The sequence below is a fragment of the Mirounga angustirostris genome, unplaced genomic scaffold, assembly GCF_029215605.1.
Source record: "Mirounga angustirostris isolate CCGP_5_RB_7025 unplaced genomic scaffold, mMirAng1.0.hap1 SCAF_11, whole genome shotgun sequence".
Classification (NCBI taxonomy): Eukaryota; Metazoa; Chordata; class Mammalia; order Carnivora; family Phocidae; genus Mirounga; species Mirounga angustirostris.
The window spans coordinates 73405071-73432493 of NW_026991719.1; the positions used below are offsets into that span (position 1 = coordinate 73405071).

At 35.4% G+C, this 27423-nt stretch overlaps 1 protein-coding gene across 7 annotated transcripts in view; it reads left to right on the top strand.

Annotated features, from left to right (window-relative positions):
* Window positions 1–27423, top strand: part of PCDH11X (protocadherin 11 X-linked) — a 583424-nt gene that overhangs the window by 143203 nt on the left and 412798 nt on the right. For all 7 annotated transcript variants that reach the window (XM_064574318.1, XM_045880211.3, XM_064574319.1 and 4 more), the window contains exon 2: window positions 22813–23396. In XM_064574318.1, coding sequence (XP_064430388.1) covers window positions 22857–23396 — 540 coding nt within the window. In that variant the 5' untranslated portion in view covers window positions 22813–22856. The remainder of the gene's footprint in view (window positions 1–22812; window positions 23397–27423) is intronic.

The window sequence follows — 27423 nt, forward strand, 5'->3', positions numbered from 1 at the left end:
GATCCAAGAGAGATCCATAAGATCATATTGGAAACACAAACTTTATATGCCTTACTTCCCCTTTTCCAAAATCTAAAATTATACAAAAATTAACTTTTTTCTTGATTTGTAGCCATTTCAGCAAATTGGAGGATCTTCCATATAATGATAGTCCTCTGTCATCTGTTGTCTACTTGTTGAAATTGAAAAAGTATTTGAGCTACCACAGGAAAATGCTTTTGTGAGTAAGAAGGATTCCACACATCACATGCCAGAGATATTTTGCCTTAGTTGCTCTCAACTTTGTAGTGTTGTGAAGAAGCTGACAAGCTTAGGTAAGACAACATTTTCTGTCGTCCTTGCAGAATTAGAAATTCCCCTTTAAGATAGTATGAATTGACATTGAGAAGCATTATAATTAAGATGAATTTCATAACTAAAGAAAATTGAAGTTAATATGTAGGTAATTATGAATTCTTAGGAACATAATATGTGATTAATATTCAAAGCATGACCATTTTTTTCAGTGTCAGGAAATAAATTACTACTAGCCAAAGGGGCTAGGATCACTACTAGTCCATATATGTACTACCTCGAATCTATGCATTCTACTGTTTCATAAACCTACTGTAAATTCTCAGTTCTATGTGTTAGGTTTATAAAACTTAAAACAGTCCAAGGGAGAAAGCCCAATTAGTGGATATTACATTTTTTTAAGCTTCCCTAGCCTGACAAATAAAGGTTGCAGAGACTTTGACTTATTTTGAATTCCTAGAATATTTTGTGCCTACATTTCAGAGTCCTGAATGATTTGCTATTAAAAGCACTTTATCCATCAAGGAATATAAAATCATTGCATTCCTGAAACTAAAAGGATCTTGAAGGTTTTGCTATGGAACCTCCCATCTACTGTAGCATTAGGGTTATGGAAGCCCTATCTTTTTAGTGCATTTATTTTATTTAAGTTGCAACTGATTAAGTTGTAAGGGAGGCAAAGATCTTTTTCTTCCCCTTTCTCTTTTCATCCTCCACTTCACAGCTGATTGCAGAAAACTATGAGCACTGTATGAAAGTGAGTTTTAATTAAGATATTTCAAAGTGAGCTTTATGTATATTAAATACCATATAAGTCACATTTCCTCTGCATCTTTTCAGTACAAATTTTATCTGAACTCTCATATTCAGTGTTTGAACTGTTTCTTTCTTCAAAGATTTGAGTCAAGTTTAAAAATGTTAAGTGAGAATCAATTAGGGGAAAGAGAAAGCTGTATTCCTTTTTTAAATTTAATTTTATTATGTTATGTTAGTCACCATACACTACATCATTAGTTTTTGATGTAGTGTTCCATGATTCATTGTTTGCATATAACACCTAGTGCTCCATGCAATACATGCCCTTCTTAATACCCATCACTGGGCTAACCCATCCCTCCACCCCCCTCCCCTCTAAAACCCTCAGTTTGTTTCTTCGAGTCCATAGTCTCTCATGGTTCATCTCCCCCTCTGATTTCCCCCTCCCTTCATTTTTCCCTTCCTTCTCCTAATGTCCTCCATGCTCTTCTTTCTATTCCACAAATAAGTGAAACCATATGTTAATTGAGAGAAAGCTGTATTCTAATATACTGATTGATATCATGTGGAGAGAGATGTAAAACAACAACAAAAAAATCCCACAAATTACAGAAAATATTTTTATTGGCTTGGATGACCACATATGTCATCAGTGTATTGTAAGTATCTAAGAATAAATTAAAAGAAAAAATACAACACTACGGCCCTACTGGTGGTAATCTATGAAGACTTATATGCCCTTTTGGATCCTGTAGAGATGCCATTAGGATCATTAGTTATCTATGTACTGATGAATTACAGAAGTACCTATTTTCAGAACAAATACCTGTTCTGTGGACCCTGAGCACTCTGGGCAGAGGAACTGTTTTTCCATATTTTTGCATTTCCTATGCCTTGTATGTAGAAGATACTCAACAAATATATACCACACTAGTAAACAAGATATTTTCCTAATGAATATAAATACATGGAATTCCTTGCACTGGTAAGATGATGATTAAATGAGCTAATATTCCATCCCTCCAATCTCCACTTAAGTGAATAAAGGTTATTTAAGACTCTACTTAAACAAAATTTGAAATAATGTTCAAATGTCATGGGGATTTTTAATTTTTTCAAAAATTTTTTGTTTGTAATCTTATTGATTAATGTGTCATTAATTGATTAGTGAACCTCCTCAATGTTCTCACAATACTTTAATATAATAATGTATTTTATATTTTAAAATAATGTAATAATATATTTAAGTTGTCACAAATTTCCATTATCTTCTATGTGGCAGAAGAAAAGAGTGAAATATGCCCCCCAGCTCTGACTTTGCTGAAAGAAGAAATATCTTAAAAGTTCTAGTTATTGCAGGGGTGCCTGGGTGGCTCAGTTGGTTAAGCCTCTGTCTTTGGCTCAGGTCTTGATCCCACAGTCCTGGGATCCAGTGGAGTTGGGCTCCCTGCTCAGCGGGGAGTCTGCTTGTCCCTCTCCCTCTGCCCATCCTCCCAGCTCATGCTCTCTCTCACTCTCTCAAATAAATAAATAAGATTTTTAAAAAAAGTTCTAGTCATTGCAAAATTTCTCAGGCACTTTAATCTTAGGGAAGAAAAGATTTAAGGAACTTCTTTTAGTTTTTACATCATTATTTTCTTTTTTTTTCTTGTTTTAGTCTGAGATTTATTTTTTTAATTTTATTTTATTATGTTATGTTAGTCACCATACAGTACATCATTAGTTTTTGATGTGGTGATACACGATTCATTGTTTTCGTATAACACCCAGTGCTGCATGCAGAACTTGCCCTTCTTAATACCCATCACTGGGCTAACCCACCCCCCACCCCCCTCCCTTCTAAAACCCTCAGTTTGTTTCCCAAAGTCCATAGTCTCTCATGGTACATCTCCCCCTCCAATTTCCACCCCCTTCATTTTTCCCTTCTTTCTCTGAATGTCCTCCATTCTATTCCTTATGTTCCACAAATAAGTGAAACCGTATGATAATTGACTTTCTCTGCTTGACTTACTTCACTTAGCATAATCTCCTCCAGTCCCATCCATGTTGATGCGTTGGGTATTCATCCTTTTTGATGGCTGAGTAATATCCCATTGTATATATGGACCACATCTTCTTTATCCATATTTCTGCTGAAGGGCATCTTGGCTCTTTCCAGTTTGGCTATTGCAGACATTGCTGCTATGAATATTGGGGTGCATATGGCCCTTCTTTTCATTGCATCTGTGTCCTTGGGATAAATACCCAGTAGTGCAATTGCTGAGTCATAGGGTAGCTCTATTTTTAAGTTTTTGAGGCACCTCCACACTCTTTTCCAAAGTGGCTGTACCAACTTGCATTCCCACCAACAGTGTAAGAGGGTTCCCCTTTCTCCACAACCTCTCCAACATTTGTTGTTTCTTGCCTTGTCAATTTTTGCCATTCTAACTGGTGTAAGGTGGTATCTCAATGTGGTTTTGATTTAAATTTCCCTGACAGCAAATAATGATGAACATTTTTTCATGTCTGTTAGCCATTTGTATGTTCTTTTGAGAAGTGTCTGTTCGTGTCTTCTGCCCACTTTTGACTTGATTATTTGTTTTTGGGGTGTTGAGTTTGAGACGTTCTTTATAGATCTTGGATATTAGCCCTTTGTCTGTAGTGTCATTTGCAAATATCTTCTCCCATTCCATGGGTTGCCTCTTTGTTTTGTTGACTGCTTCCTTTGCTGTGCAGAAGCTTTTTATCTTGATGAAGTCCCAAAAGTTCATTTTCGCTTTTGTTTCCCTTACCTTTGGAGATATGTCTTGAAAGAAGTTGCTGTGGCCGATGTTGAAGGGGTTCCTGCCTAAGTTCTCCTCTAGGATTTTGATGGACTCCTGTCTCACATTGAGGTCTTTCATCCATTTTGAGTTTATCTTTGTGTATGGTATAAGAGAATGGTCTAATTTCATTCTTCTGTATATAGCTGCCCAATTTTCCCAGCACCATTTATTGAAGAGACTGTCTTCTTTCCATTGCATATTTTTTCCTGCTTTGTTGAGGATTATTTGACCATAGAATTGTGGGTCCATATCTGGGCTCTCTATTCTTTTCCATTGGTCTATGTGTTTGTTTCTGTGCCAGTACCATGTTGTCTTGGTGATCATGGCTTTGTAATATAGCTTGAAATCGGGCAACTTGATGCCCACAGCAATGTCTATGCTGCCCAGAGCAACCTATACCTTCAATGCCATCCTGATCAAAATTCCAATGGCATTCTTCAAAGTGCTGCAATAATCCTAAAATTAGTATGGAATCAGAAAAGACCCCGAATCGCCAAGGAAATGTTGAAAAAGAAATACATGATTATTTTCATTGTTCCCTTTTATTATCTCCATTACTCTTCTATCTCTCTCATCATTCTCTTCAGATATTCAAATCTACTATCAATGCTACCCAGACTTCCAATCCATCAATCTCCCCATGTCTTCCCTGTACTTTTCAGTCCTCTCATTTACTGAAATCTTCCTCCATTCCATTATAGTTCCATTGCTTTTGAGTTTATACAATTCTTCTGTATCTCTCCCCACTCCTTAAGTTCCCCATCTTCATCACTCCAATTTCTCCTAGTTAGTTTTCTTCCATCTTTGTCCTGGTTAGATTCTATGGGATGCTTCTTATTTGTCAATTATTTCTCAATTGTCAAAATCATTCCTTTACTCTCCTTAGTACTCTCATTCTTTTCAAGTTTCCTCCACAGCCCCTTCCAAATCCTGTGCTCCTCCCAGTTTCCCTACTGACTCACAGTTCTTCTGAATTATTTAAGTCCTTTACAGGTAGTTGGAGCATAACTCATCATGATGATACTACATTTACAAACAGCTTGAGTTTACAAACTGCAATAAATAAGAGAGTTTGTAGTTTAATCATTGGCAGGTTGATTTAATCTTATTCTTTTTTTTTCTTTTTTTTTTTTGCCCCTTAACATGCACACATTTTAAAGACCTGATATTTGTAACAAGCTAGCTTTCAAAAGGACTTGAGATAGTAGAGGAGAATTACAAAAAAAAAAAAAAAAAAAAAAAAAGAGGTACTTCCCTGTTTTCTTAGTGGTACTTTACCATTAAGGTAGCAAATCAAGATTAAACCAAGGTAAACAATTTTTATTAAACAATTTTTATTAAACAATTGTTTAATTGTTCAGAACAATATTCTGCACACCTTTTAAGGAGTAAAGGAGAAAGAATAAATGAGTAAGGGAATAGGTTATTTGCACAGGACACATAATAACTACTAATGAGATTTTTTTCCAAATTAAAGTTAAAAAATCAAAACTCACTGCTTCTTGACTCTGCTGATTGCCTTTTCCATAGTTGTCATATTTTAACTGAGTCCCTTAAGCACTTACATTTAAAATTATCCCTACTCTTATCCCATGTGATGTTAATCTGTGAAAGTTTCTTGGAGGACATGAGTTGTGAAATACCCTGAAGCAGATTATGACCTTGGATGACCAGAGAACATGCAGAAAATTTTATGGCTAGAGAGTGGGTGTTGGCTTGGCTAAAGAGGGGAGGTCATGAATTATAAATTAATGAAAAAGACCTATGTTGGAAGTAACTAATTAAGGACCTTGAATGTTAGGTTTCAGAGTTTAGATGCTAAAGATTTTAATAGGTAACACATGTAGTTTGTTTTGTTTTCAGTTTTTGTTATTGTTGTTTTGTTTTGGTTGTATAAAATATTTTATAAAATAATTATTTATTTTCTAAAATAAAAAAGTAAAAATCCATAAAAAATGTCTGGTTAAATAGAAAATATATTTGGAAATGTTTTTTTAGGTAAAAACTTTTCTTCTGAATAAAGAGGTGGAGAAGCTGTCCTTATGTCAAATCTGACTCACTTTAACAGTTCCTTTTGAAAATTAGCAGCTGTAATTAGTGGAAAATTTTGAAGGTGCAATGTTGTAGTTGTCAGCTATAGTAGGTTTTAATTATCTTTTTAATTTTAAAGTGATCAACTTTACAGAAATTAAATTTTTATCATTTTTCAATACAAAATCTTGATGATGTATTTTAGTCGGAAACACTATTTTAAAAACTACTTGGCTTTGTAAGATGTGTTTGCTTTAATAATTTTAACACAGTGCTAGATTACAGGACTTTAAGATATATTACAGTTATCTACTTAATTCCCCCACTTTTTCTAACTTATAATGGTTCTTAAAAATTCAAATATCAAAAAAAAATTAAAAAAAAATTCAAATATCAATTAAAATAAACCAATGAGGCAATATATGTTTCCTATTTCATCAAAGGAATAAATTGGTCAATTTAAACATTTCAAAATTAATCATAATAATATCTAAAGATAAATGTCATTGGAATATATCCTTCTTAAAAATGTTATCAGGAGTTATAAAATTTTGAGGAGAAATTTTATTACTAAAAAAACCCCTTGAAAATGGAAAATAATCATTAAAATAGTCTCTTAAAACAAAGTTCCGTTCTAAATTATATGGAAAAAAAAATTTGTGCCGAACTAGAGACAACCATGAAATCACTACCTACCAAAAACAATAGGTGATGGAGATTAAGGAGTGCATTTTTGATGAACACTGGATGTTGTATGGAAGTGTGGAATCACTAAATTGTACACCTGAAACTAATATTACACTGTATGTTAACTAACTGGAATTTAAATAAAAATTTTAAAAAGCATACAGTCTTTAAACTTTATAAACATAATTTTAACTCAATTAAAATTATATGAAATACACAGTTGATGACAATAGAGAGTTTGCCTTTACATATGGAGTTGTGGTGTAAAATTCATTAAAGCTGTAGCACTGCACATAATTGAGATCCATTACACAAATGATTACATATTTATGATTAAAGCTTATTATTTCAATCATAGAATGCGAGAAAAAGAATGGATCTTAGAGATAAACCCCAATCATACTCACCTGAATGAGGAAAATGAGGCACAGAATGATTAACTTACTTGTCTAAAGTCATAGCTACTTAAACACAGTTACTACAGTTCAAGTGCAATTTTATTTTCTTACAGGATTAGACTTGTCTTTGTGAGTGCAGGATATATAACCACTTTTGTTTATTTTCTTTAGTTTAATAATAACAACAGCAACAATTGCAAACACATAGGGCACTTATTGTGGTTCCAGGAACTGTTCTAAGTGATTTACATATGTTAATTCATTTAGTCTTCACAATAACACTATTGTGGTTATTATCTACTATTGAGGTAGATACTATTATTATCTCTATTTTATACTGAGACACAGAGAATTTTAAAAACTTGGAAAAATTTACACAGCTAATAATTGGTGGATCATGGATCATGGATTCAATACCGGGCAATGTCTCCACAGCTCATGCTACAAAATCTTGAATAAACTGTTTTTTTCTTTTTTCTTTTTTTAATTTGAGTATAGTTGACACACAATGTTGCTTTAGTTTCAGGTATACAACTTAGTGATTTGACAAGTTTATACATACATTATGCCATGTTCACCACAAGTGTAGCTACCATCTGTCCCATTACATTGCTATTAAAATATCATTGACTATATTCCTTATGCTGTGTCTTTTATTCTCCTGACTTGCTCATTCCATAACTGGAAGCCTGTATCTCCCTCTCTCCTTAACCCATTTTGCCAACCAACTCTCCAGGGCATAATCATCTTTGCTTCCAAATTTTTGTTCTTATGCTATCTATAATATTAAGTCCTGATACAAAGTAATTTTATCATGAATAGCACTTTATTTTTTAGGTCTTAAGTTTTCAGGTTGTCAGTTTATAGGATGAATTAATGCAGCATGTGATCATAATTTCTTAGAGTGCCAGTTATAACAAGTGTGAAATAGTTCTAGTTGTGACAGCTCATTCTATGATCTCCATTAAAGATCTGAATATATTTGAAAAGGAAAAAAATAAAATATTTCAGTATTTCTAATATTTCTTGGAATAACAAGAACATTTGAGGACAATATTACACATTTATCACCATATAGAAAATGTAAGTTGCCTAAAATGAAACAATGGCCATTTTTTACTTATTTCATACTCTATTTCAAGTTGAAATCATCACAATTTGGTATTCTGAAAACCAAAAACATTTTGGGAGGTAAAGTAAGACTATAATTTGAGCTTCTAGTACCTAATAAGAAGAATACATATTCTTTTTCTTTGGCAAACTATTTTTCAAAACCAATGTGAAATCTAATTTTCAGAAGATAAATTTAAGTGTTTTTTGCAAGCTTTCATAAATAAACAAAACTCAAGTTATGTTTTCCATAAGCAGTGCAATAACTAAATTAATAAAAATAACAATGACAATAAATGTCTAAATAAAAATATCCTTTTGGTCTCCATATGCATTACTGTGAGGACACGGTGAAAGTAGTGCCTAATGGTATTACCTTAATATGAGAGTAACCCTGACCACGTCATTTCCATTTCAACCATTGTTTGATGTAATGGCATTTCAGCTGGCAATTTTCATTGAAAATTTACAGACTATAATTGAGATCTTTTTTTCAACCAACATTTTAAATATTCTGGTGGTATATCTCATTTGCTTTGAACTATTGATTTTATCACATTTTGATTTTGATGTATTAACAGCTAACACAAAAAAATACTAAATCATCACTTATTTTTTTTTTTCTGGTTAGACCCATAGTGTTTTATTAATCCATAAGAACAATTACTAAAAGTAATCAATTATCCTTACATATATAAAAATCAAAATAGGCTATTCAACAAATTCCCAGTGAAGTCACAAATGTATCCTATTTATTTGCCATCTTAAAACATGATCATCTAGAATATTTATAGAGTGTGAAATTAATGCCTATTTAATATAAAGATTTAACATATAAATTAATGCTTACAAATATTTATATATACCACATAGTTGTTATAAAAATTGAATAAAATAATTGATTTGAAATCAGAGCAATTCAAATGTTACAATAAATGGAAATTTTCCTCTTTACCTTGATGAATCTAAGATTTATTTATTATGATAATATGATACTTACAAACCAAGTATATTAAAATAATAGGTATTAAAATAATTATGATTAAATTCACCCAAAGGTGATACAGAGGATATGTGATGATGGATGAGCATTATGTTTTTGCTTTATAGAATATGTCTCTTCCGGGGCACCTGGGTGGCTCAGTCATTAAGCATCTGCCTTGGGTTCAGGTCATGATCCCAGGGTCCTGGGATCGAGCCCCGCATTGGGCTCCCTGCTCCACGGGAAGCCTGCTTCTCCCTCTCCCACTCCCCCTGCTTGTGTTCCCTCTCTCACTGTGTCTCTCTCATTAAAAAAATATATATATATGTCTTTTCCTTGATTAATCTGTAAAGCCATTTTCTTATTTTTTAAAAAGATTTTATTTATTTATTTGAGAGAGAGAGAGTGAGAGAGAGAACACAAGCAGGGGGAGGAGCAGAGGGAGAGGGACAAACAGACTGGAGTGCTGAGCTGGGAGCCTGGACACAGGGCTCGGTCCCAGGACTGATGGATCGTGACCTGAGCTAAAGGCAGACACTTAACCGACTGAGCCACCCAGGCACCCTAAAAGCCATTTTCTGAACGCTCCCTGTTAGGGTGGCCAGTGACACAGGTGACAAAGAGTTGCACATAGTAGAGCAACAATCAGGACAGAATTTATTCATACTCCAAGGGAGGAAAGAGGTCAGACTTCAAGGCTAGGCCTTTTAAGGGGTTTAAAGGATGTGAGAGGGTTGCAGCTGTGCACGCGGGGGTGGGGGACGGTATGGGCGGAGGGTGTCAACTCTTGGCCAGGTAGAGCAGGAGGTGTCAGTTTATTAGGGGGCTCTGTCTGGGGTTTGTCTGGGATGTGGGTTGTGGTCCGGCCAGAGAAGAATATGTTTTGTAGGTAGTGGTCTATTTTCTGAGAATGAGGGGCACCATGACCCAGAAAAACAGAGTTAGGGTCAAGTACAGACACCTGTGAGTTTTGTCTGTAAGCTTGTTTGGGGAGGGGGCTTTGAATAGAACCTTTTCACTTCCTAAATCACATATAAAAAATCCAGAAAAAAATTAATATGGGGGCGCCTGGGTGGCTCAGTAGTTGGGCGTCTGCCTTCGGCTCAGGTCATGGTCCCGGGGTCCTGGGATCGAGCCCCGCATCGGGCTCCCTGCTCAGCGAGAAGCCTGCTTCTCCCTCTCCCACTCCCCCTGCTTGTGTTCCCTCTCTCGCTCTTTCTCTGTCAAAAAAAAAAAAATTAATATGGAAAAGCAACCATCATAAATTTTCTTATAAGTGCTGTTTAAGCATTGAGTATTAACAAATTTGAAACCCTGATAGAGAATACTGCAACAACTGTTGTGAAGAATTAGAGTGAAACAATAAAACATAAACATTGTAAAGAAAGAAGCAATATTGATGGAATCCATTCCTTGGAGAAGATTAGACACAAATGTGAAAATTAGACCTGTACAAAAAGAAATACAATAAATGAGTCCTTTCTGGAATAAAATTTAATAAAAATACTAATTTGATAGCATTACCATACCTTATTAAAATCTTTTGTTTTGGTATTTCAGGTTTCAGAATACATAGAAAATAGTCATGTCAAGCAGGACAGCCAAAGCATCCAATCCACTCTACTTGTGGTCAGTCCCTTTGGAAGTGTTGAGTTTATCAGTTGCTCCATTTTCTTTCTCCTGATGTGGTTACTTCTTCTTCTTCTTTTTTTTTTTTTTTAATTATGTTCAGTTAGCCACTGTGTAGTACATCATTAGTTTTTGATGTAGTGTTCAATGAGTCATTAGTTGCGTATAACACCCAGTGCTCATTACAACATGTGCCCTCCTTAATACCACTTCTCTTGCAGTGTCTTAGATTGTTTCCTGTCAACTTTAAAAACTACCTTATTATTTCCCCAATCTATGAAAAAAGCTTTGACTGCATGAGAAAAAGAACAGAGAAGTAACTGTATAATATCTCATGGTTGTTTAGTGGTGTATTTTTTACTTCATGAGACGTTAACGTAATTAAAGAGACAGGAGCCAAGTGAAGTTTAAGATCATAGGCAAAATTTCATATTTTCATGTTGTGCCCTTTTAAACAATTTGTTATTGTAGATTGTAAGCCACTCATTCATATAAAATTAGTTTTTCATGGGGCTCCTGGGTGACTCAGTTGGTTAAACATCTGACTTCAGCTCAGGTCATGATCTCAGGGTCCTAGGATGGAGCCCCATAGCACGCTTCCTGCTCAGCAGGGAGTCTGCGTCTCTCTCTGCCCCTCCCCCACCACTTGTGCATGCACACTCGCTCTCAAAAAACAAAAGGATTAGTTTTTCACAAATTAAACACAGCACTATAATAAAGGAAAATGTAACAAGTACGTGAGGGAAATTATGCCTTGAAATTCTTCTGACAAACCATTTGAACACTACTTTTGTGGTTTGAAATCTCTAGAAATGAGTAGACTTAGTTCCTCTACCTACTTACATTTTTAGAATGAAATTGCACAGAGACTATAAAATGAATTTGCATTCTTATTTTTCATCTAAAATTTCAGAGTTGCTTATTTTGTTTCTGCCTTACTTTCTCTGATTGTCATGATTCTGTCCCCCTATGCTTGTTGCCTATGCAAACACTAGGTATTGCCTATAAAAAACCTCACTCAAATAGCATTAGCATTGCTGAAGCTTTTAGAAAATTTTATCTATCTGTTTTCATTGTGGTTCCCCTATCAGTTTCCAAACTAACCTTAGACTATGGTAGGAATGGGATGTGGGAGAATGGTAAACAAATTTAAGGTTATCTTATCATTTGTTAATGAAAGAGAAAATTAGAGCCAGGTAAAGGTATGTGTATAGGAATATATTCCCTGAATATCTGAATTAAATTGATCATGGTAACATAAACTAAGCAGTGATTTTTTTTATTCTAATGTTAATCCCCATACATTACATCATTAGTTTTAGATGTAGTGTTCCATGATTCATTGTTTGTGCATAACACCCAGTGCTCCATGCAGAATGTGCCCTCCTCAATACCCACCACCAGGCTAACCCATCCTCCCACCCCCTTCCCCTCTAGAACCCTCAGTTTGTTTCTCAGAGTCCATCGTCTCTCATGGTTCGTCTACCCCTCCGATTTCCCCTGCTTCATTCTTCCCCTCCTGCTACCTTCTTCTTCTTCTTCTTTTTTTTTTTTCTTAACATATATTGCATTATTTGTTTCAGAGGTACAGATCTGAGATTCAACAGTCTTGCACAATTCACAGCGCTTACCAGAGCACCTACCCTCCCCAGTGTCTATCACCCAGTCAACCCATCCCTCCCACCCCACCCCCCACTCCAGCAACCCTCAGTTTGTTTCCTGCGATTAAGAATTCCTCATATCAGTGAGATCATATGATACATGTCTTTCCCTGTTTGACTTATTTCGCTCAACATAATACCCTCCAGTTCCATCCACGTCGGTGCAAATGGCAAGATCTCATTCCTTTTGATGGCTGCATAATATTCCATTGTATATATATACCACTTCTTCTTTATCCATTCATCTGTCGATGGACATCTTGGCTCTTTCCACAGTTTGGCTACTGTGGACATTGCTGGTATAAACATCAGGGTGCACGTACCCCTTCGGATCGCTACTTTTGTATCTTTGGGGTAAATACCCAGTAGTGCAATTGCTGGATCATATGGTAGCTCTATTTTCAACTTTTTGAGGAACCTCCATACTGTTTTCCTGAGTGGCTGCACCAGCTTGCCTTCCCACCAACAGTGTAGGAGGGTTTCCCTTTCTCCGCATCCCTGCCAACATCTGTCGTTTCCTGACTTGTTAATTTTAGCCATTCTGAATGGTGTGAGGTGGTATCTCATTGAGGTTTTGATTTGGATTTCCCTGATACCGAGCGATACTGAGCACTTTTTAATGTGTCTGTTGGCCATTTGGATGTCTTCTTTGGAAAAATCTCTGTTCATGTCTTCTGCCCATTTCTTGATTGGATTCTTTGTTCTTTGGGTGTTGAGTTTGATGAGTTCTTTATAGATTTAGGATACTAGCCCTTTATCTGATATGTCATTTGCAAATATCTTCTCCCATTCTGTCGGTTGTCTTTTGGTTTTGTTGACTGTTTCCTTTGCTGTGCAAAAGCTTTTTATCTTGATGAAGTCCCAATAGTTCATTTTTGCCCTTGCTTCCCTTGCCTTTGGCAATGTTTCTAGGAAGAAGTAGCTTCGGCTGAGGTCAAAGAGGTTGTTGCCTGTGTTCTCCTTGAGGATTTTGATGGACTCCTGTCTCACATTGAGGTCTTTCAACCATTTGGAGTCTATTTTTGTGTGTGGTGTAAGGAAATGGTCCAGTTTCATTCTTCTGCATGTGGCTGTCCAATTTTCCCAACACGATTTGTTGAAGAGACTGTCTTTGTTCCATTGGACATTCCTTCCTGCTTTGTCAAAGATGAATTGACCGTAGAGTTGAGGGTCCATTTCTGGGCTCTCTATTCTGTTCCATTGATCTATGTGTCTGTTTTTGTGCCAGTACCATGCTGTCTTGATGATGACAGCTTTGTAATAGAGCTGGAAGTCCGGAATTGTGATGCCGCCAGCTTTGCTTTTCTTTTTCAACATTCCTCTGGCTATGCGGGGTCTTTTCTGGTTCCATACAAATTTTAGGATTATTTGTTCCATTTCTTTGAAAAAAGTGGATGGTATTTTGATGGGGATTGCACTGAATGTGTAGATTGCTCTAGGTAGCATTGACATCTTCACAATATTTGTTCTTCCAATCCATGAGCATGGAACGTTTTTCCATTTCTTCGTGTCTTCCTCAATTTCTTTCATGAGTATTTTATAGTTTTCTGAGTACAGATCCTTTGTCTCTTTGGTTAGATTTATTCCTAGGTATCTGATGGTTTTCGGTGCAATTGTAAATGGGATCGACTCCTTAATTTCTCTTTCTTCTGTCTTCTTGTTGGTGTATAAGAATGCCACTGATTTCTGTGCATTGATTTTATATCCTGACACTTTACTGAATTCCTGTATGAGTTCTAGCAGTTTGGGGGTGGAGTCTTTGGGGTTTTCCACATAAAGTATCATATCATCTGCAAAGAGTGAGAGTTTGACTTCTTCTTTGCCAATTTGGATGCCTTTTATTTCTTTTTGTTGTCTGATTGCTGTGGCTAGGACTTCCAATGCTATGTTGAATAGCAGTGGTGATAGTGGACATCCCTGCCACATTCCTGACCTTAGGGGGAAAGCTCTCAGTTTTTCCCCATTGAGAATGATATTCGCTGTGGGTTTTTCATAGATGGCTTTTATGATATTGAGGTATGTACCGTCTATCCCTATACTCTGAAGAGTTTTGATCAAGAAAGGATGATGTACTTTGTCAAAAGCTTTTTCTGCATCTATTGAGAGGATCATATGATTCTTGTTCTTTCTTTTGTTCATGTATTGTATCATATTGATTGATTTGCGGATGTTGAACCAACCTTGCAGGCCAGGGATAAATCCCACTTGGTTGTGGTGAATAATCCTTTTAATGTACTGTTGGATCCTATTGGCTAGTATTTTGGTGAGAATTTTTGCATCCATGTTCATCAGGGATATTGGTCTGTAATTCTCCTTTTTGATGGGGTCCTTGTCTGGTTTGGGATCAAGGTAATGCTGGCCTCATAAAATGAGTTTGGAAGTTTTCTTTCCATGTCTATTTTTTGGAACAGTTTCAGAAGAATAGGTATTAATTCTTCTTGAAATGTTTGGTAGAATTCCCCTGGGAAGCCATCTGGCCCTGGGCTTTTGTTTTTTTGGGAGATTTTTGATGACTGCTTCAATTTCCTTAGTGGTTATAGGTCTGTTGAGGCTTTCTATTTCTTCCTGGTTCAGTTTTGGTAGTTGATACATCTCTAGGAATGCATCCATTTCTTCCAGATTATCTAATTTGCTGGCATAGAGTTGCTCATAATATGTTCTTATAATTGTTTGTATTTCTTTGGTGTTGGTTGTGATCTCTCCTCTTTCATTCATGATTTTGTTGATTTGGGTCCTTTCTCCTTTCTTTTTGATAAGTCTGGCCAGGGGTTTATCAATCTTGTTAATTCTTTCAAAGAACCAGCTCCTAGTTTCGTTGATCTGTTCTACTGTTCTTTTAGTTTCTATTTCATTGATTTCTGCTCGGAACTTTATTATTTCTCTTCTCCTGCTGGGTTTAGGCTTTATTTGCTGTTCTTGCTCCAGCTCCTTTAGGTGGAGGGTTAGATTGTGTACTTGAGACCTTTCTTGTTTCTTGAGAAAGGCTTGTATTGCTATATACTTTCCTCTTAGGACTGCCTTTGCTGCATCCCAAAGATTTTGAATAGTTGTGTTTTCATTTTCATTGGTTTCCATGTATTTTTTTTAATTCTTCTTTAATTTCCTGGTTGACCCATTCATTCTTCAGTAGGATGCTCTTTAGCCTCCATGTATTTGAGTTCTTTCCGACTTTCCTCTTGTGATTGAGTTCTAGTTTCAAAGCATTGTAGTCTGAAAATAGGCAGGGAATGATCCCAATCTTTTGGTACCAGTTGAGACCTGATTTATGACCTAGGATATGATCGATTCTGGAGAATGTTCCATGGGGACTAGAGAAGAATGTGTATTCCATTGCTTTGGGATGGAATGTTCTGAATATATCTGTGAAGTCCATTTGGTCCAGTGTGTCATTTAAAGTCTTTATTTCCTTGTTGGTCTTTTGCTTAGATGATCTGTCCATTTCAGTGAGGGGGATGTTAAAGTCCCCCATTATTATTGTATTGTTGTCGATGTGTTTCTTTGCTTTTGTTATTAATTGCCTTATATAATTGGCTGCTCCCATGTTAGGGGCATAGATATTTCCAATTGTTAGATCTTCTTGTTGGATAGACCCTTTAAGTAGGATATAGTGTCCTTCCTCATCTCTTATTACAGTCTTTGGTTTAAAATCTAATTTGTCTGATATAAGGATTGCCACCCCAGCTTTCTTTTGGTGTCCATTAGCATGGTAAATGGTTTTCCACCCCCTCACTTTCAATGTGGGGGTGTCTTTGGTTCTAAAATGAGTCTCTTGCAGACAGCATATCGATGGGTCTTGTTTTTTAATCCAGTCTGTTAGCCTGTGTCTTTTGATTGGGGCATTTAGCCCATTTACATTCAGGGTAACTATTGAAAGATAGGAATTTAGTGCCATTATATTGCCTGTAAGGTGACTGTTACCGTATATTGTCTGTGTTCCTTTCTGGTCTATGTTGCTTTTAGGCTCTCTCTTTCCTTAGAGGACCCCTTTCAAGATTTCGTGTAGGGCTGGTTTTGTGTTTGCAAATTCCTTTAGTTTTTGTTTGTCCTGGAAGCTTTTTATCTCTCCTTCAATTTTCAATGACAGCCTAGCTGGATAGAGTATTCTTGGCTGCATATTTTTCTCATTTAGTGCTCTGAATATATCCTGCCAGTCCTTTCTGGCCTGCCAGGTCTCTGTGGATAGGTCTGTTGCCAATCTAATGTTTCTACCATGTAGGTTACATATGTCTTCTCCTGAGCTGCTTTCAGGATTTTCTCTTTGTCTATGAGACTCGTAAGTTTTACTATTAGATGTCGGGGTGTTGACCTGTATTTATTGATTTTGAGAGGGGTTCTCTGTGCTTCCTGGATTTTGATGCCTGTTTCCTTCCCCAAATTAGGGAAGTTCCCTGCTATAATTTGCTCCATTATACCTTCTGCCCCTCTCTCTCTTCTTCTTCTGGGATCCCAATTATTCTAATGTTGTTTCATCTTATGGTATCGCTTATCTCTCGAATTCTGCCCTCGTGATCCAATAGTTGTTTATCTCTCTTTTTCTCAGCTTCTTTATTTTCCATCATTTGGTCTTCTATATTACTGATTCTCTCTTCTGCCTCATTTATCCTAGCAGTTAGCGCCCCCATTTTTTATTGCACCTCATTAATAGCCTTTGTGATTTCGACTTGGTTAGATTTTAGTTCTTTTATTTCTCCAGAAAGGGTTTCTCTAATACCTTCCATATTTTTTTCAAGCCCAGCTAGTATGTTTAAAGTGATGCTTCTGAACTCTAGATCTGACATCATACTAATGTCCGTATTGAGTAGGTCCCTGGCAGTCGGTACTACCTCTTGTTCTTTTTGTTGAGGTGATTTTTTCCATCTTGTCATTTTGTGCAGAGGAGAATAGATTAATGAGAGAACAAAATGCTAGCAGAGTAACAACGTCCCCAGAACATATACTCTAAACAAATCAGAAAAGACCTGAAGCAGTGGAAAAAGAAATGGAAAGAGAGAAAAAAGAAAAAGAAAAAAAAAGAAAAAGAAAAAGATAAAGATAAAAACAAACAAAAATAAACAAAACAAAACAACAACAACAACAAAAACCAGAATGTGATCAAATATGATCAGGCTGGTATATAGATCAGTGCCACACACTAGATTTGGGGTGTATTTTGGTCTTTTAGAAGAAAGTGCCTCCCAAAATTTTAAAGAAAGAAAAACTTATATATGTATAAAAAATAAGGGTTGATATGATGAAGGAATGGAATATGACTGTAAAGATGGAAATTATTAAAAATATTTATAAAAGGAATTGATAAGAAGTTGTTTGAAAAAAGAAAGAAGAGGATTTAAAAAAAGAAAAAAGAAAAAGAAAGGGAGAGAATGTGATCAGGCAGGGGAGTAGAAAAAAACATATACTAGAGATTTATGGTATATTTTAATCTGTTAGAAGAAATTTTCTCAAAATTTTAAAGAGAGAACAACTTATATATATATGCCAAAAATATGGGTAACTACTATGAAGGGATAGAATATGACTCTAAAAATGAAAAATAAAAATGTTTTTTAAAAAAAGGGATTGATAAGATTTTGGTTGAAAAAGGGAAAAAGAAAAATTCAAAAAAAAAAAAAGAAAAGAAAAAAAGACAGTTAAAAAAATTAACTTTGAAAGACTAAAGAATCATGGTAAAAAAGCCATGAATTCTATGTGCAGTATTCCCCTAGCGCTGGAGTTCTGCCATTGTCATTGATTGGCAAACTTGGTCTTGGCTGGCTGTTCTCGCTGATCTTCTGGGGAGGGGCCTGTTGCTGTGGTTTCCAAATGTCTTTGCCAGAGGCGGAATTGCCCCGCCCTGCCCCCTCCCGGCTACGTAATCTGCTCGGGTTTGCTCTCCGGAGCTTTTGTTCCCTGCGAGCTTTCTGTACAGCTTTGGAGGCGGAGAGTGAAAATGGTGGCCTCCCAATCTCTGCCCCAGAGGAGCCGAGAACTCGGGGCCCCGCTCTTCAGTGAGCCCCCAGAGAAAAGCCGTCAGTCACTCCCGTCTCCCTGGTCTCCCACCGCACTCTGTGCTCACCCTGCCTGTGACCGCGCGTTTCTCTCTTGCACCCGACCCTGGGTGGAGTCTCCAAACCCAGCAGATCCCTGCGGTGCACTCCCGCGTGGCTCCTCCCGGGGGAGGAAGGTGAGTCTCCCCGGATCTGCCGCTTGTTGGGTCCCTGCTGGAGGAGCAGTGGCCCGACTGTGCCCCAGATCAAGGTTTATGGCAACCCCGAGCTGAGAGCCCGCGCCTGGGCTCCGCCTCTGCAGCCAGCTTCCCTGCTCCGTTACCTGGGAGCTCTGCCAGACTCAGGCACCCCCGGTCTTTCTGTGACCCTGAGGGTCCTGAGACCACACTGTCCTGGAGGGATCCACCCCCCGCTTAGCCACCAGAGTGACGTTCCTCAGCAGAGCAGACTTTTAAAAGTTCCGATTTTATGCTCCGTGGCTCTATCACTTGCCAGAAGCGGCGGACGGAGGCCCCTCCCCCACCGTCTATCCTCCAGAATATCGCCTCGGATTCACTTCTCCGCACGTCCTACCTTCCAGAAAGTGGTCGCTTTTCTGTTCAGAGAGTTGTTGCTATTCTTTTCTTCGATCTCCTGTTGAGTTTGTAGGTGTTCAGAATGGCTTGATCCCTATCCACCTGAATTCCTGAGAGGAGATGAAATCCAGGTCTCCTACTCCTCCGCCATCTTGCTCCGCCCCAGCAGTGATTTTTTATATCCATGTTTGGTAACTAAATTTCTGTATTGGTCAGTCAAGGAAGAAAACTCAGCATTTTAAAGGAAAACCTTTCTAATTTTAAAGATTATAATACATTTTTTCAAAATTTATTTATTTGACAGAGATAGCAGAAGTAGGCAGAGCGGCAGGCAGAGGGAGAGGGAGAAGCAGGCTCTCTGCTGAGCAGGGAGCCTGATGCGGGGCTCAATCCCAGGAGCCTGGGGTCATGACCTGAGCCGAAGGCAGCCGCTTAACCGACTGAGCCACCCAGGTGCCCCTATAATACATTTTCAAGTGGTAAATGTAAGGGGTTGGAATCAAAATCTGGAGATTGAGCTTATTTAATCATGCATGTTTACATCTTGTTAGAGGGAAAGTTGAGTTTGAGCTTATTTAATCATGCATGTTTACATCTTGTTAGAGGGAAAGTTGAGTTTGTCATGCATTGATTGAACCCTGAATTAAAGACATTCTGGAATATTTATATTATGAAATATAAACTCTATGAGGACAGAGATTTTTGTCTGATTTGTTCTCTGATTTATTCTCAGTGCCTAGAACAATGTCTGGCATATTAAAAAGAAGCTTAAAAAATGTTTGTTGACTAAGTGACTAAACCTTTATGAAACTAATTGCTAACTAGATGTTAAATATTCCTTCTAGGTTTGCAATATGGATATTTCCTTAAATTTTAGAAATGTCATTGTCCTTTTTTTCTAATACTTTCCAGTTTTTAAAATCTCTGAAGGAATTTCAAATGATAAAACACATTTAAAAATGTTTTATTTGATGATGTTATTAAAGAAAGAGAGGAACAGATGTAGAATGGGTTGGCAGAGGGGGACTGCTTGGAATTAGGTCACTTTCTTAACTCTTCTTCTTGTATAGAGATATTGCAACATGCATGCAGTGTTTGAAAAATGGTCTGTAGCATTCTTCTGCCAGTTGTAATAATGTGTATATGCTTAAGGGTAAGATGAGAGTAGTAGTTTTAAGTCCAATTGTCACTATCCCATTTTTATTTTTGCTTATGTTTGTATAGTACTTACAAAACCACACACACTGAATTATTTTAGATGCCCTAGATTTATATTATATAGGACACAATTATATTTGTGGATATTAACACAATAAGTATAAATGGGTATTTTTATATAGGGCCAATAATTCTAAAGAGAATTAATCTTGTGAAAAGTTTTATATTATGTAATTCCAATGTTCATCATTGAGCAAATGGGCTAAAAATACCACAGGCAATAATCATTTTGTGTTGTTTGTTAAGATAGAGAATTTCTTCAGTATTAGAATTACTCAGTATTAGAATTACTATTAAAATGTTTTATAAATGGCATGAACTGCTCAACACAGGAAAGTAGGTGGACTCATATATATATTTCTTACTTGGGTGATAATAATTCCTTAAAGTGAGGTGTTTCAAGTTTATCTGGTTCATTTCTTGGTTCTATTAATGACCTAAACTATTTCAATCATTGTAACAAATACATTTATTCTATAATTGATTGCAAATAAGAAGGTTTCTTTTTTCTCACTTTTGTGTCTTCTGACCTGTCCATAAGCATATTTTTTAAAAAATGCAGATGCACAGCTATACAGTGGAAAAATTATTTAATGTAATACATTGTCTGCCATATTCAGACCATAATATTTATAGCAAGTTATTTACACCATTTCATGAGTCTTCCTGTTTTTAGAGCTATTACTAGAATTTTGTTAATGCTGTCAATTACCAATAAATATTGAAAACTTCCTTAATTATATACTTATGTGCATTAATAATTTTTTGTAATGAAAAATTTTTTTTTTCTGTAATGGATTTTTAAATTATCATCTGTTGGCTGAGCCTTTAAAAGTTTTGATGCATTCATAGTTGCATCAATTCCTTTTTTTAATTTAAATTCAGGTTACTTAACATATAGTATAGTATTGGTTTCAGGAATAGAATTTAGTGATTCATCACTTACATATATCACCCAGTGCTCATCACAAAAAGTACCCTCCTTAATGCCCATCACCCATTTAGTCCATCCTCCCACCCACCTCCCCTCCAAAAACCCTCAGTTTTTTCTCTATAGTTAAGAGTCTTTTATGGTTTGCCTCCCTTTCTGTTTTTATCTTATTTTATTTTTCCTTTCCTTCCCCTAGGTTCATCTGTTTTGTTTCTTAAGTTCCATGTATGAGTGAAATCCTATGGTATATGTCTTTCTCTGGCTGACTTATTTCGCTTAGAATAGTACACTCTCATTCCATCTATGTCATTGCAAATGCAAGATTTCATTTTTTTGATGGCTGAGTAATATTCAATTGTATATATATACCACCTCTTCTTTATCCATTCATCAGTCAGTGGACATTTGGGCTCTTTCCATAATTTGGTTATTGTTGATGATACTGTTGTAAACATTGGGGTGCATGTGCCCCTTCAAATCACTATTTTGTATCCGTTAGATAAATACCTAATAGTGCATTGCTGGGTCATAAGGTCATTCTATTTTTAACATTTTGAGGAACCTCCATACTGTTCTCCAGAGTGGCTGTACCAGTTTGTATAAGTTTGTATAAGAATACCAACAGTGCAAAAGTGTTTCCTTTTCTCTGCACCCTTGTGAACATCTATTGTCTCATGAGTTTCATGAGTTGTTAATTTTAGCCATTCTGACTGGTGTGAGGTAGTATCTCATTGTGGTTTTGATTTGTATTTCCTTGATGATGAATGATGTTGAGCACCTTTTCATGTGTCTGTTAGCCATCTGGATATCGTCTTTGGAAAAATGTTTATTCATGTCTTCTGCCCATTTCTTAACTGAATTATTTGTTTTTTGGGTGTCAGTTTGTAGATATAAAAACCCATTTTAATATGATCTACTTTCAGTGTATAGACACAAATTCTCAAAGTCGGAATGTCTTCTAGTCTAGCTCTCCCACTTACTGTTTTAGATCTTATCTACCTAATCATAGATATGTAGATCTAAACTGGTTATCTAGCTTCTTACTATCTCCTGAAAACTGTTTTTGTTTTTCCCAGAACGCTTTAATAGGCAGTTTTTTTATGTTGATCTGAAAGTTGCCTCCCTGTAATTTTTATCTATCCTTCTTCCCCTCATCCAAAGAAAGAAAACTTTAATCTTTTCACATGATAGTCCTTCTCATGTTTAGGCATGTGTCACATCAACCCCTTCCTTTCTCAAAGGACTTCTCTTCTTTAATCCAAACTTTCTGAATTCCTCATATGTCATGATTCTTTGTCTCTTTTGAGGTACAGAACTGAACACAAGGACTTTTGTATAAAATATTCATTACCAGTAGAAGAGTTACATTTGAAAGCCATATTATAATAAAGAATAATGATTATACTTTTTGATTGGTCACAAATATATGTTACTTTACTTAAGTATTGAATTGTTTTTAATTATTTTTATTAACTTTATCTTTCTTGGTATATCTTTTATATATTTTATCAATGATGACCACTTTTACAAATACTGAGTCTTTTAATTACTGTAGGTATGTTGTATAATTTACCTTTTATCTTTATGAAAAATGCATAACATTATTTAAGAGTCAATTGTGCTAATATTTTAATTTAAGGATTTTAAAACTGAACATTTAGTTAACATACATTTAATGGTTGGTTGGCTTTAATAATTTCTTCTTCCTCTTCCTCTTCTCTTTTTTTTTTTTCCCCCATTTCTTTTTGACAGTTTTCTGTGGGTTGATACAGAGAATCATCACAATTGTGCCTGGTATGGACTTGTTGTCTGGGACGTATATATTTGCGGTCCTTTTAGCATGTGTCGTATTTCAGTCTGGCGCCCAGGAGAAAAACTACACCGTCCGAGAAGAAATGCCAGAAAACGTTCTGATAGGCGACTTGCTGAAAGACCTCAACTTGTCACTGATTCCAGACAAGTCCTTAACATCTCCTATGCAGTTTAAGCTAGTGTACAAGACTGGTGATGTGCCACTGATTCGAATTGAAGAAGGTACTGGTGAGATCTTCACTGCTGGAACTCGCATTGATCGTGAGAAATTGTGTGCTGGTATCCTGGTGGAAACCCGTTGCTTTTATGAAGTGGAGGTTGCTGTTTTGCCAGATGAAATATTTAGACTGGTTAAGATACGTTTTCTGATAGAAGACGTAAATGATAATGCGCCATTATTCCCAGCAACAGTTATCAACATATCAATTCCGGAGAATTCGGCTATAAACTCTCGATATGCTCTCCCAGCAGCCATTGATCCTGACATAGGAATAAACGGAGTTCAAAACTACCAGTTAATTAAGGTACCTTTTAAAAACACTTTGTTCAAGATAATTCATTTTTAAAAGGCAAAATAAATAAGTAAATAAATAAAAGGATCTTTGTGTACTTCAAATTTTGAGTAAGCCATCACCCCAATTTTCTTTTTCAAGTTTAAGCATAGTGGGGGAAACTCATCAATGCAATTCTTGTGATTGCATAAAGTTTATGAATTTTTATCTTATGTATATTTATTTTCAAGCAGTTGCTTATGTTTCCCTTAACAATATATTATAGGGGTCAGATGAGCTCAGCCCTGCTACTTACAATGAATAACTTACCCAATACCTTACTTTTAATTTGTCTATTCATAACTCTGACACAAAGTGGACCTAAATAAGCAAATGTAGACATTAAGAATGAATACACAAATCTATCAGTTTTACTCAGTGATCATTTTAGATAGGAAATTTTCTCTTGCCATTTGAAAAAATGCCAAAGAAATGTATTTGAGTGGTGAATAGAACATTTTTATTACTAATGTTTCTACACATATATAGAATAATAAATGTTTTTCATGGTGATTTCAAGTCAAGACAAGATTTTTAAGCATCTCTTGAGTCATCAGAATGAGATTTAATTTTAGCCAATGTGATGCTAATGTTAAATTTTGTTCTAATTCTTTGAAAACATAGAATATTCATTTGCTATAAAGGGTATGTAACATTTTTAGCCAAAAAGTTTCAGTTTATCTGAAGAACCTATTTTGGTCTGACTTGGGTCTTGGGATAGGGAAGGCAGAAAGAAGAATAGGTGGAATAATTGTATTTGAAATATGTGCAGAGGGATCTTATTTATCAAGTGAATGGGTGATTCCTTTTAATTACCTATATAGTACATAGGATAGTAGGAAACTCAGATTTGGATATTGAAATAGTTCAATGCACTTGAATGATCCTGGAAAATGTGTGAAAGAACAAATGTTCAGACTTAATATAGATTGGTTAAGGAATTTTTAAAGTTTCATAAACATTTTCTGACTATTCACTGTCAGATTATTATGATGAACATAATGGCCAATGTTACAAAAATACTCTAAGAACACAGAAATATTTTATGTATATCATCTGAAGATTTTGGCCTAGAAGATGTATAATATTGGAAAACTGCTCAGCTGATGATATGTTGTAAAGACATATTTGTTTATAAATACATTCAGGAAAAGAAGGTTATAGATTTCTTGAGCTAATTCAAGTGAAATGCATACTAGTGTGTGAGTATAAGGAGTAAAAACAGAAAGAAGGGATAGAAGATTTATAAATGAGCATTTTTTAGGTAAGACCCCTGCAAAGGTATCTCCTTATCTTATGAAATGGGAAAATATGCAGGAGTCGGAACGATATGGATCACAATTTTGTGCTTAATGCTGACTAGATATGTCACCTTAATTAATTTTTCTGACCTTTAGTTTCTTCAGTCATAATATGAGGATGTTGATGTACATACCACAAAGGCAGAATTGGGAGAATAAACACCCAGTAGAAAGTAGATAGACCTGCCGATGATTTTTGGAGATGCTTTAAATCATTTGACTGTTTATAGATATGTGATATTTATCACTTTAAATTGTAAGTTGTATAGCAGAGTAGATACTATCTCTAAAACAACACTATCCAATGTAACTTTCTGCAATGATAAAAGTTCTATAATCTGTGATAGCCAATATGGTAGCTATTGGCTATATGTGGCCATTAAGTACTTAAGATGGGGTTAGTGTTACCAAGTCACTGAATTTTTAATTTAATTTAATCTTAACTTTAATAGCCACAAGTGGTTAGTGGCTATCATATTAGATAGCAGAATAAAAACACAGAATAAGTTTATTTGGAAAATAAAAAAATAACATATAAAATCAGAATGGGACCTTACCAAATTCAAATCAGGTATTAGTGATACAGTCTCTCCACCAACCATCAAGACAAATGTATTGCTTTGAAATGCAGTGTTTTATTATTTCAAAGAAATTATTTCTAAGAATAATTTTGTCATATCTCCCTCAGGATAATAACAAATTTATAATACATTTCTGATTTGTCTTGAAAGTTGCTTAAGAAATTTACATAAAACAAATAAACCTATTGGCATAATTTTAGCTTTGTTAAAATCTGTTTTCATTTGAATTTCTTTGAGATATTATCAGCAAATAATAAAAAGACAGGCTCACTAGAGGTTATTAGATGAGTCTTAGAAATAAACTTGCTCTAAAATTTCATTCTGTTTTAGAATGTGTGATAAGGCAAAAATGAACTACATGATCTACTTAAAAGTATTGAGGCATTTGGATGGCTCCATGGACAAATAACTGTCTTGACTGCTTATTAAAAATAATGAATATGACAAAGATTAATGAGGAAGGAACGTAAAACATAGCCCCAGGCATGCAGAGGGCTATGACATGGATGACATTAACTGAGTACACTTTGACTTCAAAAAGGTCTTGTCATGAAAGTGCTATGTATGCTGAAGGGATAGGAAGATTAAATAAAAAGAAAGAAAATAAACATGTTATGATTTATCCATAAACTTTAATAAGTGTTACAAGTAGGCCAACCATAATAATAACTTCTGTCCTACAGAATAAGGTGAAAATTTAATTAATATTAATTTGTTTTATTTTTGTTGAATAGACAAGACAGTAAAATCAGTTTATCCTAACTAGGGATATATAAAATGTATATGTAAAGTTCAGATAGCAAAGGGAGAGAAGGGAGAGATATAGGGAAAATTTTTAGGGAAAAATAGGTCAATTTACACATGAAGGGGTCTTGTTACTGACAATTCTATATTAATTAACTGAAAACAAAGGCAGTGGTGGAAAAGATTTATTGAATGTATCAAAAATGTATATAAGTAACATGAAACTTAGAATATTTATCTTAAAAATTAATATATAAATATTTTAACTTAAATTTTATTTTTTGTGATATTATCTATGCTTTGGCATAAACAAGGAAAGCATTATTATTCTACATTTTGAATACTTTGAAAATGCATTTCAGAGTAATAATTTATTTTGCTTATGTTCGTATGACTAGTAAATGATAAAGTTGGGGACCAGAATAAGGTCTTCTGACTCTTAGATTTAATTGACAGACAAGTAGATAGGTAAACTTGAGGCTGGGGATCACAACAAGTTCATGATATAAGAGGAAGGAAGAAGAAAAAAAGAGACAAAGAAGAAAAAGGAGAAAGTGAGAAATGGAAGAATGAAGTGATTACCAAATGATTCTGCTTAGTACAAAGAAAATTATGTTAAAACTTATCTATGTGACATTGACAAGGTTAATTTTCAACTTTTTAAGAGATTAGGATACTTTTTTTTGAGAGAGAGACAGAGACAGAGTGCCAGTATACCCGTGGGTGGGAGGAGGGGGAGGAGCAGGAGAGGGAGAGAGAATCTTAAGCAGGCTCCATGCTGGGCATGGAGTCCACATGGGGCTCCATCTCATGACTCTGGGATCATGACCTGAGCCCAGCTGAAGAGTTAAATGCTTAACCAACTGAGCCACCCAGGTGTCCCAAGATTAGGATACTTTCTAAGGAAAAAAAAAGATTCATTGAAAGTTTCTAATGTTGGTTGCCACTTAAAAAAATACCTAGAAGCAAAAATCTTCACTTTTCCCTATGTTTCAAGTAAAGTCCTGCTATGATGCAAATTCCTCATGATATTTTGATATAATTTCCCATAATTTGAACTACCTGTGCTAAATATTTATAACTACATATATCTATCTATACATATATATGTGTATATAAATAATATATATACACATATACATACATATGTTATATATTTTATATATTATAAATATACATTATTTATAAATATTATAAATATATTGTTTTATTAAATGTTATTAAATAATATATTTTAAAAATATTTTATTATATATTATATATGGTATATACAGATATATAAATATCTGCATCTAATTGTGCAATTAGCAATTGAGCCCTTGCAGTATTTGAAGCTGTTGGTCAAGAGTAGGACATTACAGCATCTCTTTTTCA